At 41.6% G+C, this 13,384-nt stretch overlaps 1 protein-coding gene across 1 annotated transcript in view; it reads right to left on the reverse strand.

The window, feature by feature from the left end:
• Positions 1-12,680, reverse strand: part of LOC134532312 (cilia- and flagella-associated protein 57) — a 38,549-nt gene extending 25,869 nt beyond the window's left edge. The window contains exons 1-7 of the mRNA XM_063368731.1: positions 12,607-12,680; positions 12,112-12,392; positions 8,663-8,930; positions 6,836-7,104; positions 4,959-5,298; positions 4,672-4,876; positions 732-949 (exon numbers count right to left, since the gene is read on the reverse strand). Of these exons, the coding sequence (XP_063224801.1) occupies positions 732-949; positions 4,672-4,876; positions 4,959-5,298; positions 6,836-7,104; positions 8,663-8,930; positions 12,112-12,317 (1,506 nt within the window). The 5' untranslated portion in view covers positions 12,318-12,392; positions 12,607-12,680. The remainder of the gene's footprint in view (positions 1-731; positions 950-4,671; positions 4,877-4,958; positions 5,299-6,835; positions 7,105-8,662; positions 8,931-12,111; positions 12,393-12,606) is intronic.
• Positions 12,681-13,384: the final 704 nt, after the last annotated feature.

Genomic DNA, 13,384 nt, shown 5'->3' on the forward strand with positions numbered 1-13,384 from the left:
ACGACCCAGTAAACAATGTTAACACCACACCACATGGCAAAGCTATGCTACACAGCACTGCCAGGGAACTTGGCTTCTGGATCAAGTAAGAGACAGGCAACCCCGTGGCGAGTGGACTGCCTGTGCGCCGCGTTGCAGCGAAGCGCGGACTGTCCGAAACACGAACAGCCTTGCACACGCAGTTCACAGTGTGTGAGTTGCGGGCAGTCCCTGAGTGGCTGCCTCAGACGAGCGTTCTCCACTCACACACACACTGCGTAATACTCAACCAGCGCTGCGTGACATGATGGCAGAGGTAATATCCTCTACCAAGAAGAGTGCGGATGTAGCGTTTAGATAACTGGGTGGGAACACTTTCAGTTCTGAAAATTTTACCCACTTATTTCACCAGGAATTTTTTTTTCCCCAACAGCAACATAAGATTTACATAATTTAAAATAGGTTGCTATACAAAGATAATTAATTGTACAAATAGTGATGTACCGAATTACGTAATTATTTTAATATTAGTATTGGTGGATATTCCTAATTTTATTGATTATCGACGTAATTGTTCCGAACCGATGCACATGAGAACTTCAGTATTCAAGTGTCACCCATCTTTTCTATTCACCTGCTCATAGTTCCGTAGGCAACTTTTACTCCAATTGTTATGTAATTCTAGGCTATAATTGAATTGCCCTGTATCTGACAGGTTTCAAAGACACCCGAGCTCCCCTGCCTGCACGTACGATGCCCTTGTGCGTGGTGAGGGTCTGCACGGTGCCGAAGGAGACGGTGGAGAACAGCTGGATGATGTTGCCGTTGGCGGCGGCCAGCAGGTGCCCGCTGGCGCTGAACACGCACTCCTTGCAGCCGCGCACCGGGAACGCGCTGATGGGCTGCAGCTCCTCCATCAGCAGCATCACCAGGCGCAGCTTGTCCGAGAAGCCGACGGCCGCGAAAAGACCTGTACACGGCCCGCCGGTCTCCCCTCAGGGGGTGCTGTCACAACTTAGAATTGTCTAAGTTACATGTTTCTAAGTTATGACAGTTCTAAGTTGAGTTTTTCTAAGTTGTGACAGTTCTAAGTTATGACTTTCTACATTACGACGTTTCTAAGTTGTGTGGTTCTGCGTTGCGTGTATCTAAGTTGTGTGTTTCTAAGTTATGAGTTTCTACGTTATGACGTTTCCAAGTTACGTGGATTTTTCCAAGTTTTCTAAGTTATGACAGTTCTAAGTTGTGACTTTCTAAGTTATGTGTGGTTCCCTCCCCTCAGACCTCCAGCACGGTCCCGTTCCCCCCGCTGCTCCGTCCACTCCTCGTTCACTCTGCCGAGACGCCCGACGCTTGTTCTTCCAGCAACCCCACAACGAGGCCCTCAGTTCTGATGGCAGTTATGTGATGACTAGGGACACGATTGTACTGTACATTGCGATAAAACCAAAATAACACAGTGAATCACGTCCATACACCGTATAATGCAAGTTAATACACCTTTTAGCACCAAAATATAACTGAAAACATATGATTAATCAGCAATTTCGCAAAACTTGAATCAAAACTACAAATATGTAATCTTTTATCATGGTTAATTCTTTGAGTGTAATTAATTTAGCATTAATCTGGTACCAAAATGTAAGAACTAAATGGAATGAAAAAAAAAATTATATTACTTTGTTTCTGTTGCACCTCTTATTAATATCACTTTTTAAAATTAATGATTAAAGCACATTTTGCAAATGCACAATTTTTTTTTCTGAGTAGCTTTGTTATAGACATACTTATTACTAATGATTTTATTGTGAAAGCGCATCACACATTAGTCAAAATGATACTATGAATTTAACTGCAATAATACAACAATAGCGCAACAGCATGCACTGCCCAAAGAACCTGAATAACCCAGAGAAAACCTGAACGACTATCAGCAGTGAAAGCCATTTTCCCGCTCGAGAGATCTGGGAGGCTAGAGCCCAGACAACTGCCAAGTGAGGATAGCATGATAGCTGCACTGTATTGTGACCCAATACTACCAACATTATAAATGTAAAAGTATGGATTTTTACTGTTTTTAGAAATAAGAGGGGTGACATGGAGGTTAGTTTGTTTTATTATAGTGATGGCAAACAGCGGCTTACAGGCCAAATCAGGCACAAAAAATCGTTTCTTATGGTCCGCTTGAAGGATCTTTCAACAAAGAATATTACAAGTACATAGTATTGCCTTGTGTTATAGCAGTTTTTGTTTGCCTGTACAGAATAAATAATATACCGGTAAGTATTCCTTAGACACTGTTCGAAAGCCATAGTTACTCAAAAAAACACTGAAAAACATTATTTACATTTTCTTACTCATGAATTTTTTTTTGTTTCATGGTACTTCTTAGGTTTAAAGGTTTTTATATTTTATAAAAATATTTTTAAAAGATTTTTTTCTTCTTAACATTAACAAAAAAATATGTATATTAAAAAATTGTAATAAATTTAATAGCAATTCATAATATCTGGCCCCCGAAATAGTTTCAAAAATAATATCTGGCCATCGAAAAGAGTGAAGTTAATATCTCAAAAACTAATGAAGCAGGAGGTAAGATACTGAACATGATAAATAAACAAACAAAAATTACCAACTAAGTTGTACCATTTTCTAAATTCCACTTTAAATTTATCACAGTAGCACTCTTGCATTTTTTGCATGATTTTAAAACTAAAAAATAATATTTAGCAAATATCTGGTGAAAGGATTTGTGACCTAATATCACATGTAAGAGAGCTATCAGGATTATTTAACTGGAAAATTCATATATTAATACTACTGACAAAAAATTAAATAACCACCTCAACATGTTAGACCTAGATTTAAAGGGGTGAAAAGCGAGTAAAGTTTGAATTTGCAATACAAAAAAAGCTGTATCTCGGGAGCTAATCGAGCTGAAGTTGAGATATTTGGTATCAATAATAAACTTATGACGTCGTCCGGGCCTGCGGCCCCTTTGAGCCCGATATGCCACCATCCAAACACCACCACCCTCTGTTCAACCCTCCCGCTAACGAGTGCGTCCGTGTGCGTGCGTGTGTTGGTAGCCTGGCAAGAGGGCGCTTAGCTGCAGTGCGCTGCACCCCTATATGTAATTAATAATATTGTAACCTTTTCTTTTCGCCCCTAAAATAGTGTCCCGACGAATCAGTAAGTGAGTGTCCTTTGTTTTATTAATATATTGTATTTTTTTAATAAAGTACGTGCAAGCACGGCCACGGACGCTCCCTAGCGGGCGACGACGGAACCAACACATAACTTTATTCAAACTATTTAACCACATAAGTAATTATTACAGACGGTCTGTCGTGGATGTGTATCTGGTAATTTTATAAAGAGTTCATGTTATTTTCTATAATAACCCGGGGCACGCAATAGCTAGGATGTTAACGGTAATTGTGTTGGGCGCGAAGGGCGCCATGTTTCCTGCCGCGAGCGCTTGTCTCACCCCAGTCTCCTTCTTCAGCCGGCCGACAGTGGACGTCTCTGCAGAAACCCCGAGGACATCACCATTGTCTCACCGATAAGTAGTTCTGTTCAGTTAAATAATTCAAATTGTTTTCTCTTCATCCTCGGGACCTCTCTCGGTCGGTGGGGCTGTTTAATTAGTGATTTCTATACTCTCCGGAGTTTTTAACCCCCTGTGTTCTACGTAAAAGCTTGAGGTGGCCACGTGTGTGGTCCGCCTCCTCAACTAAACCGATTCGTGCCTAGGGCATTTTTTACATTATCAAGGAAGGACTGTATGAGAACGTGTAACGTAGAAATAAATAAAACCAACTTAATTGAGTCACGTGTCTTTGTGTTCAGGCGGGCCACGTGGGTCCTTAACCCAGTCATGGCGTGTGGGACGCCCTAAGAGCCCAATGCGGTTAAGTAGAAGCGTGCCCGACGCTGAGAGCGGGCTCGGTTAGGAACAGCTGTGGAATTAGGTATCAGGAGGGCTAATATCTCGCCGCACACGGGCCACGTAACGCCCTGAGTTAGAGCATCAAGCTGGGTCCACGTGCCCACTCACGTGGTGACGCCCACTGTTTCCACCAGTAATTCAAAACGTAACACCGGTACGCCCTCACTTACATACTAAAAACTAAAACTAACAACCCATATTTACTATTTTCTGAAAGTGAATCTCTATGGTGGTGAAAATAGGGTAGGTTTTGTTTCATATGGAAAAATTAATTTCACTAAATCTACAAACGGGAAAAGTAAGAAATTCAGAAGTTACATTGTGTTTTTTATTCCTGTTTTTTAAACTTTACCATCAAGAAGGTAAAATGGGGGTAAGTTTGGTTTCATAACAAGAAAATAATTCCAAAGCCAAATAAGCAGTATGTAAGATACTGGATATGCATAAATAACTATAATAATAATACTAGCTCCCTTGTACACAGTAACTTACCCAATTTATTAAAAAGATTTCAGTTTGGGGGAATTCATGCTTTTCCATTGGCCAACTATAAGTTATTTGTTTAATGTGATGTTAAGATATGTATCGTAGTAAAGTCATCAACTTGGAGCAAAGCCGCAGTAATAACGTCTGGCCATCCAGTATGTATTCGACAGCATGTGTTCACCTGGCAGCAGTGGAACACGCGAGACCCGTGGGTGTCCAAGACCTGGCAGTTGTTGTGGAGTGCGGAACTGTACCGGTGGGGTGCAGCGCGACGCAATGCACGTCGTCCTGGTACTGCCGCTCCAGCTGCTGGCTGCCCGTGTCGTGGTTCCACAGCCGCACCGTGCGGTCCACACGCCCGCACGTCATGAACACGGGCTTCCAGGCGCAGGTGGCGAGTCCTGCCACGGCCCCGTGGTGCAGGCTCTCCCCCAGCTCGCGGAACTGCGCGCTCGCCACCTGCGGCACGCACGCCCCCGGGCACGTCAGCGGCGCCCGCGCGGCCGGCCCGCGTGCGCACGGAGCCCGGCGCGACACTCGCCTGGTCCGGGTCGTGGCCGGCCGCGCCCCACAGCGGCGCCGAGTACAGCTGGGAGCGCAGCGTGGTGGCGGCCACCCGGTCCTGGGACGCGCCGGCGGCCAGGCACTGCACGGCGGTGAGGTCCGAGGCCGTGCCCTCCGCGAAGTGCGGCGTGGGGACCAGCAGCACGGCGCTCTTGCTGTACTTGTTGGCGCCCTCGCGCTCGAACAGGTGCACCGTGCCCGCGCCGCACGCGAACGCGAAGCCCTTGGCGAGGGGCAGCAGCTCGCGCACCTCGCACGACGCGTCCAGCGACGAGGTGCTCGACAGACGCAGGCTGATGGACGACAGGGCCGGCGGCCTGCCACGCAACCAGCCCCCTCCGCATGCCCCGGGCGACACAGCGCAACACAGGCTATCCCGCTCACAAATTAAACATAGTTACAACTAGGCTGTAAGTTAACCTGCATCTTAATTGAGATCTTGACTTGGCTGTTTCACAAACACACTATATCGTAATTCAACTTTCTGAGTTTGACTCAGCTCAAATCTACTTGAAGTTCTGTGAGCAATACCCAATCTAATGAAAAAAAAAAATTGATGCATAATCTTTTATTTTGCTATGTGAAGCCATGGTAATACATGTTATTATGTAATAAATGTAACTACCACGTGTAATCATTGATTTTGCAAGTGCGTGTTTTGCAAGCCCAGCTAAAATAGTTACTGATGGCAGTACCATCTAGGAGGGTGGCTTCAGAATTATTTGTGAGTTTCATAAAATTTGAGATTTCCAATCAAACCTTGCACATGGTGTTCATAATTTGGAATATGATGGTTTACATGTTATCGTAAATTTTATTTATATCAGGACAAATCTTTTGTTGAACTTAAAATATGCAGTTGATGAAAGTGTTGTGACAACCACATCCATAAGAGAGAGAACACAGTGAACCTGGGTCTGATACAAGACAATTTCTGCATTCAATACACTGCTCATAATACCTAACAGCCTAAGTAAAAAAATTAAAAAACTGGTTACCTAAGTGAAAACTCATATCTTTCTCAAACTCAGTTCACATATTTTGGTAACTTCGTGCATAAAGCAACTACAAGGAAACATTAATAAGTTACCTCGCAATGAAAGATTTCTCACTTTAAAGTATAGTATATATTTTCAGGTCCCAAAAATATGTTTTACATTTAATACCAGTTTAGTACAAAGTACTTTAATTATTAAGTACTAAAAAGGTGTTTTTTTTTTCCAAGTATGTACATTGCAATGAGATTTCACTGCAGTTCCTTTTCCCAGACATGACAATGTGATGAGACATTAAAACCCTAAAAGAACAGTCAGTAATGGCAGTAGCAAGCAATGTAGTCGTACATGAAGCGTAACTCACAAGGACTGGTGACAAACCAGACAATTGGTGAGGTGCATTTAGGTGTGAACATCCTGAACATCCTACCCAGTACAGTCTGTAGATGAGCACGAACATGCCAGTCGTACACAACGTGACATTGATTTAAATTTAACAGAGAATTAGAGAAAGACGTACTGCATTTTGAATTTTTTTTCCGTTCAAAATATCTATCAACAGAAATGTTATTAGAAAAGAAGTTGTGTGCTCCTTAGGTTTCCATAAATTTCACCCTTGATCCGAACACAAAAGATGTACTTCATTTGTTGAGAACCGTAAATACGTTACTTACTGCTTTGAAAAAAAGTTCAACTAAAATTCATTTCTGTGTTATGTCTGCTGTAGTTCTAGAAATTAATTAATTTCGAAATAGCAGAAATTGGGAAGACATGAATGATCCCAGATCCCCAATGGTCTCGAAGGTAGGAGGGAGGAGCGGTGGGTGCTAGTACGCTCGGCGCGGGACGCCGCACTCACTCGTCCTTGACCTTGATGACGATGAGCGAGGCGTCGAGCGCGCGCCGCACGATGGCCTTCACCTCGCCCGAGTCGACGAAGAGTAGCGCGCCGTCCCGGGTGCCCGCCACCACGCGGTCCGGCGTCAGCCAGCAGGCGCAGGTCAGCGACAGGGCGTCCGACTTCTGGAAGCCGTAGGGGCGCCAGCCGGCGTCGGAGAAGCCGAACAGGCGGAACAGGCCCGGCCCCACGGCGCACACCAGCGTGCTGTCCTTGGGGTTGCACAGCACCTGCGCGAGGCCCGGCGTGGCGTTGCACCTCCTCGTGTTCAACATTCAGCAACTCCCTCGTGCCCCGAGACTAACTCAATAAACGCTAATAGATCAACTTACCGCCTCAAGACGAGATCCATCCGGTAACTACGCTCACGATTGAGTACTTAATTGGGTTTATAATATTAAATCACTCAACACTCCCTGGACGTACCAGAAGCAGTTAATAAACTGGAATTGATTCATTCATCCTGGAACACATTTTTACATTCTTTGATGCAGTCTCTTACAAAATAAAATCTTAAAACTTATTTTTTTTTATATGCAGAAGAAACTACTTTTCCAAACTCTTCGGTGAAATTTATAACCATGGCTGCAGTAGTGACAAGCAACTTGTCCGCTCCAACTGCCAGGGTACTAGCTGCAGACATTGCTGAGATGCATTTGTGCTACTATTGTTACTCTGAAATCAACATTTAAAAAAAAAAATTCACCAAGTGTTACTGTGAATGAACAAACGTGGACACTGCCTGGTGAGAAAAAAATGTTTGTTGCTGGTTCTAACAATGTGTTGAATTAGCAAGCTCTAGTGAAACAAAAGTCAAGACAAACAATTGGGGTGGTGATCACGTACAGCAGTGTCTCACTTATCTGACAAACGGGTCGGCAGAATGTCGGATGAGCAAAAATATCAGATAATAGGGAGGGTTAAGAATAGTTCTATTTAACGTCTAACTATGTTATAACATTACGGATTCCGAACCTAATAATAATGTTTTACAACATAACAACAGAATAAGCAAAATCTTGGCTAACACAGATTTGATAATAGAACTGGCCCTGTGGTGTTATTTTTCGAGGTGATGTTTTCCCAGTGTTTCTTTAGAGAAGATTCTTTCACATAACTCTCTGATTTGCTCAACCAGTAAACAGTATTTTTCAAGTTAATTTTCTTCAGGATTTCAACAAGATCATTTTCTAGATCCTCAAGCAAATGTTTCAATAGTCTTTGCTGTTAATGGCGGTTTATGTCAGCTCAGATAATAAGGAACCTAGGTACATTGAAACTTGATTAATCGACACTCTACCGTAACTGAAAAAAAAATCAATCTTGGCTACAGAATCGTCTGAAGTTAAAGTAGGTACATGAAGGTCGGGATTAGTGCGTGTGAAGGTCAGGATTAGTGCGTGTGAAGGCTGGGATTAGTGTGTGTGAAGGTCAGGATTAGTGCGTGTGAAGGTCAGGATTAGTGCGTGTGAAGGTCAGGATTAGTGCATGTGAAGGTCAGGATTAGTGCGTGTGAATGTCAGGATTAGTGCATGTGGAGGTCAGGATTAGTGTGTGTGAATGTCAGGATTAGTGCATGTGAAGGTCAGGATTAGTGCATGTGGAGGTCGGGATTAGTGCGTGTTAAGGTCAGGATTAGTGTGTGTGAAGGTCAGGATTAGTGCGTGTGAAGGTCAGGATTAGTGCATGTGAAGGTCAGGATTAGTGTGTGTGACGGTCAGGATTAGTGTGTGTGAAGGTCAGGATCAGTGCTCGTGAAGGTCGGGATCAGTGCGTGCGAAGCTGCACCTGGAAGACGGGGCCCGGGTTGCTGGGATTGTTGGCGCGCACGGAGCTGTCGACACGGCCGCGCGCCAGGTTGAAGAACACCACCGTCCAGTCGGGCGCGCCGGCGAGCGCGGCCAGCTGGCTGGCGTCGCAGGTGAAGGACAGCGACGCGAACTCGGCAGCGGTGATCTCAGGCGGGGCGACCAGCGTCTTCCTGAGCTGCAGCGTCTCGAGGTCGTAGAGCGACACGGAGGCGCGCTCGCCGCTGTCTCCCACCGCCAGCAGCTCCCTGCACACGCACACGCATCAGTCACTTGTTTCACCGTCATCACATAGGGTACAGGGCCGCACAGAGAAACCAAGGGCCCGAGGGCATATGTTGAGCCCCCTCCCTAATTTTTGATACACAACTTTTTAAATCCATAATTTGACTACCACTGTTACTGTAGTCATAACTTAAAACAATATCTGTGCATATTGTGTTACTCGCAAGGTTTCAATGCATTCTATTAACAACTGACTTGTAATTTTCATCCCACAAAAAGTAAACTAAAGAATTAAAGTTATCTCTAGACTCAACCGGGACCTCCTTGGGGTCAGCCCCCAGGATATTCCCTTCCCCCCACCCCCCATCACTGCACGCCCTCTCGTTGGTCCTGGGCCCTGCACATCATACACGGGCTAGTTTCATGTATTCATGCAATTTTTTTTTACAGCATTTGCCAAAAACTCTCAATATTTTACAAAACACATAACACTCACAAGAGTTAGCTTGTTAAGTGCTACTAGTCTATGTTTATGTGCATAACTTTTATGATATAAACCAAAATCTAAAAATGTTGATCACAAAGAATTAAAATTATTATTTTAAATGCTAAGTGTATGATAAAGTCCAATAAATTTATATATGAGGGTAAATAATATACTGATATAAATGTTCTTAGTTTAAATTACTATAATAAAACCTAATAAATCTTACACAAATATTAGAGAAAAATTATCAATGAAATTATCCAGCAGCCATTACTAACAAATTAATTGTAATTTTTGTTCAAGAAGAATAGCTACAATTGTTTTAGAGAAAAATTTCTGAAGATTTGCGTGAAACTAGTGATAAAAGAAGAGGAAAGTAAGTGTACATTCTATAGACGTGATTTGGAAGTACGACTGAACGACAGAAGGTTGAATGAGAAGACTAGGAGGTGACCCACTATGTGAGTGTTTAGTCGATGACACTAACACCGCACATCACAGCATTCATGGTACTCATATTGCACCTCATTGTTCACACACAACATAAGACCTGCCGCGCCTGTCGTAGCCGCGTCCCGCCATAAACACCTTTTTTGTTTACAACATGTCCCACTGCTGCCAACTTACGAAAGGACACAACAGTGAGAGAGTGTAGACGGAAGAATAATTGAACGGTGCGTCGTGCAACGTCGCTGCAGGACGACCACGTCGCTCACTCCCGTGTGCACATCGACAACACCCTAGTACGTGCGCCTCCCTTCCTCTGCGCGTTGTCCGTCATTAGCACTCGCTCCTTTTGGAGTTGTGCACATCCAGTGGCGACCTCAGATCCTGCCCGGACCCTTCCCTTCCAGGGTTTAAAAACTAACAAGCGAAGACATAAGAAAATTACTCAGCATCTTAGCTACATAAAGGTTCAGAGAGATTAATGAAGTGAAACTCTGCTGAGGTAGCTACAATTTTCGAGCGTTACGAAAATACAGATCACACGAGGAGAATATATAAATACATGGTGGGGGAACTGGTAGAGGACAGTGTGTCAGTGGCGATGCCATTCTTAACGCATGCATTAGCGGTCTAATGGGAAGTCGACAAAAGGGAGGGTGGAAGGTAGGTACATAGCGTAGCATGCTATATGCTAGTTGTAACGGCCGGAAGGGGAGAGGGCAAGGGAGAGACATGTGATGCAGGAGTGACGCTATGGAATTCTCATAATGCTGCTTGTGTTTGTCTACTCCTCAATTTCGTAACGGCTAATGATTGATGCTATCACTTTTTTTTTTTTTTCATTTGAGATCATATCCACATTATTACTATTCTGAACTATCTCTTGTTCAATAAAAAAATACTAATAATTTATCTCTATCTGTACCATACACAAAGTTTCACTTCTGTTGCGTGTGGACTCCACGTGCACACTTTTTTTAGAAGGCTTATTATAATCCATAATGGGCTACTTAACTATATTTTTCCTCCCCATTAAGACTGGCCATGTGTCTGGAATTGTATTTCTAAGAAGCCATAATTTTATGCTGGTTTTCACACATGTAACTGTGAGCATATTCCTTTGAAATGGACATGTGTAATTAATGTATTTAATAACATTTATATGTATGATTTTTTTTTATTGAAATCATCAAACATTTGACTTAATAAGAAAAATATTTTTAAAAATCATCATAAACCAAAATATAATATTATCAGTTTTCTAAACTCAAGCAAAATCCTTACTTGAATATTTATGTGTAAATATTGGAGATCTAAAAGTGTAGGTACTTTTACCTGAAATTTTAGTATGACAATATTTTAAGATTCAATTATAAAGAAAAATCACCCATAAAACATGACATGGTTGAACTGGATCCCCTACGTCACAAAATCCTGGCAATGTCTTGCTGGGGTACGTATGAGTGTTCGGTGGGCCCTCATTCGGAATATTTGAAAAATAAATTCTCTAGGCCTAGTAATTTTGGGTTTTTCAGAAAAAATTACATAATGATGAATTTTGATAAGGTGTTATTCAAAACACCATTTTATAGACAGTCTGAAACTAACATTTTAACAATGGTTTTACTAATTTATCTTAAGCAGTTAAAATGTAAATTAATTATGGTAACATTATAAAATGAAAAAGGGTCTACATTTTAATGACAAACATTTTACATTAGAAGGGCTGGAGGTGGGGCCTTCCATAAAACCACCCCTTGGTAAATCCATGCAAAAGGGAGAGTGTAAATTTCAAACGGTTACACAGGCCACATTTCCCCTCATAAGAAATTGCTGCCTAACAATGACAACAAGCTAATGTCCATTTTACAAAGTTATTTTAAAAAATAATAATAATAACAAATCACTTTTGGGTTCAGGTCATTATAGACCTTAGCTCTAATGTATTACTTAGGTACCGTGAATCAATGTGTCACAGTTTTTGAGGGTGTAGTTATAGAGTTTTCAAGTAAAATAACAATGAAATGCTTCGCCGTTATAAATTACATGCCTACTTGATGCTTTAAAACAGGTTTTATTAAACCCACCACTTAAAGGTTTTTTTTTTTTTTTTTTTTTTAAGTTAAAGCACAATTTTAGACAAACAAAACCTTTGATTCTTTTAAAATTCAATTTCAAAAACTCTAAGTACCTACAACATGGAGGTTTAAATCCTACATGTTAAAACACAAGTCACAAGTTGAAAAATTACTTCAGCTCTGCATACTTACTTGTTGTTACTGACACATATTATGTTCACACCTTTCCTTTTGTCATTAAGTTTAATGTAACGCTGGCGCTTCTCATCAAAGTTGTGAACCGCCAGCACCGCTCCAACTGGGTACAGGAGCTCGTTGTCCGAGATGTACGTCGCATTGCCTTTTATCCCAGTCTTCAGTCCAAATATCACGTGGGGCGTTATTTCAGGAGTGGCCATTTCAGTTGCAACTGTCTATATGTATCAATATTTTATATTTAAATCATTCCATTTTTTTTGTAGTATATAGCAGATCTAAAAAATCAGACAAAAACCATTTAGACCCTATATTCATCACATATAATCACCTTTGCAAATATTTAGCATGTGTTACATTCCCAATTAAATAAACAAAGCACAAATTCCTAACCCTAATGTTTAGATACTCCAAACAGAAATCAAGTATCTTAGCAACCTTAATGTATTTAAATATACTGGACAAATACTACAAAATAATTACTATAATTACCTTAGATATATCATTCAGAAATATGCATTGATTAAATGACGCTTTAATTCAAAATTAATGGACCAAATAAAATTAAATATATCTTACATTACAGGAATTTAACAGAACCATTTGAATTACCACCAAAAATTGAATCCAATATCGATTTCTTCGATGTATCGACTACATATTAACCAACTCCGCGGTAAAACAAAAGGGAAGCCTACAACTCACACAGTTTCGATTCCCTACCACGTTCGTGCAACTTCGGATTTCTCTCAAAAATTGAAATTAAAAATAGCACATGATGCATGCGACACTCTCCCTGCATGGCTAATCCCAGCATTACTAAGCGTATAGGCTTCGGCCTGAGACGCACCTAGGTCCCTCCCTAATCCGGACCCCTCCAAAATACACTTAGTTTTAGTTAGGTTAGGAAAAAAAAATTCGAAATTAAAAAAATCGAAGGGTTAGGTTAGGTCAGTCACAATCTGCTTGTTTTCATTGGAAACTTCTGATTTAGCGGCTGAAGTGGCGTTAATACCAAAACGTAAAACTTCGGAAATCTTCGGAAATTCTTGCAGGGAACCGAAACTACATGAGTTGTAGGCTTCCCAAAACAAAACGTAGATACGTTTGTTATGTTGTTGATTCCGATTATTTATTTTATACTTATCAATTCATTTTATCCTCCAAAATTACAAAAAATGTTTTGGAGATAGGGACTAAAATGTGACAATGATCAACATTTTGGATTATGGATTGAGATAAGAATACTTATGCATGTATTTTCTAACAA

This window comes from Bacillus rossius, chromosome 5 (assembly GCF_032445375.1).
Source record: "Bacillus rossius redtenbacheri isolate Brsri chromosome 5, Brsri_v3, whole genome shotgun sequence".
NCBI lineage: Eukaryota > Metazoa > Arthropoda > Insecta > Phasmatodea > Bacillidae > Bacillus > Bacillus rossius.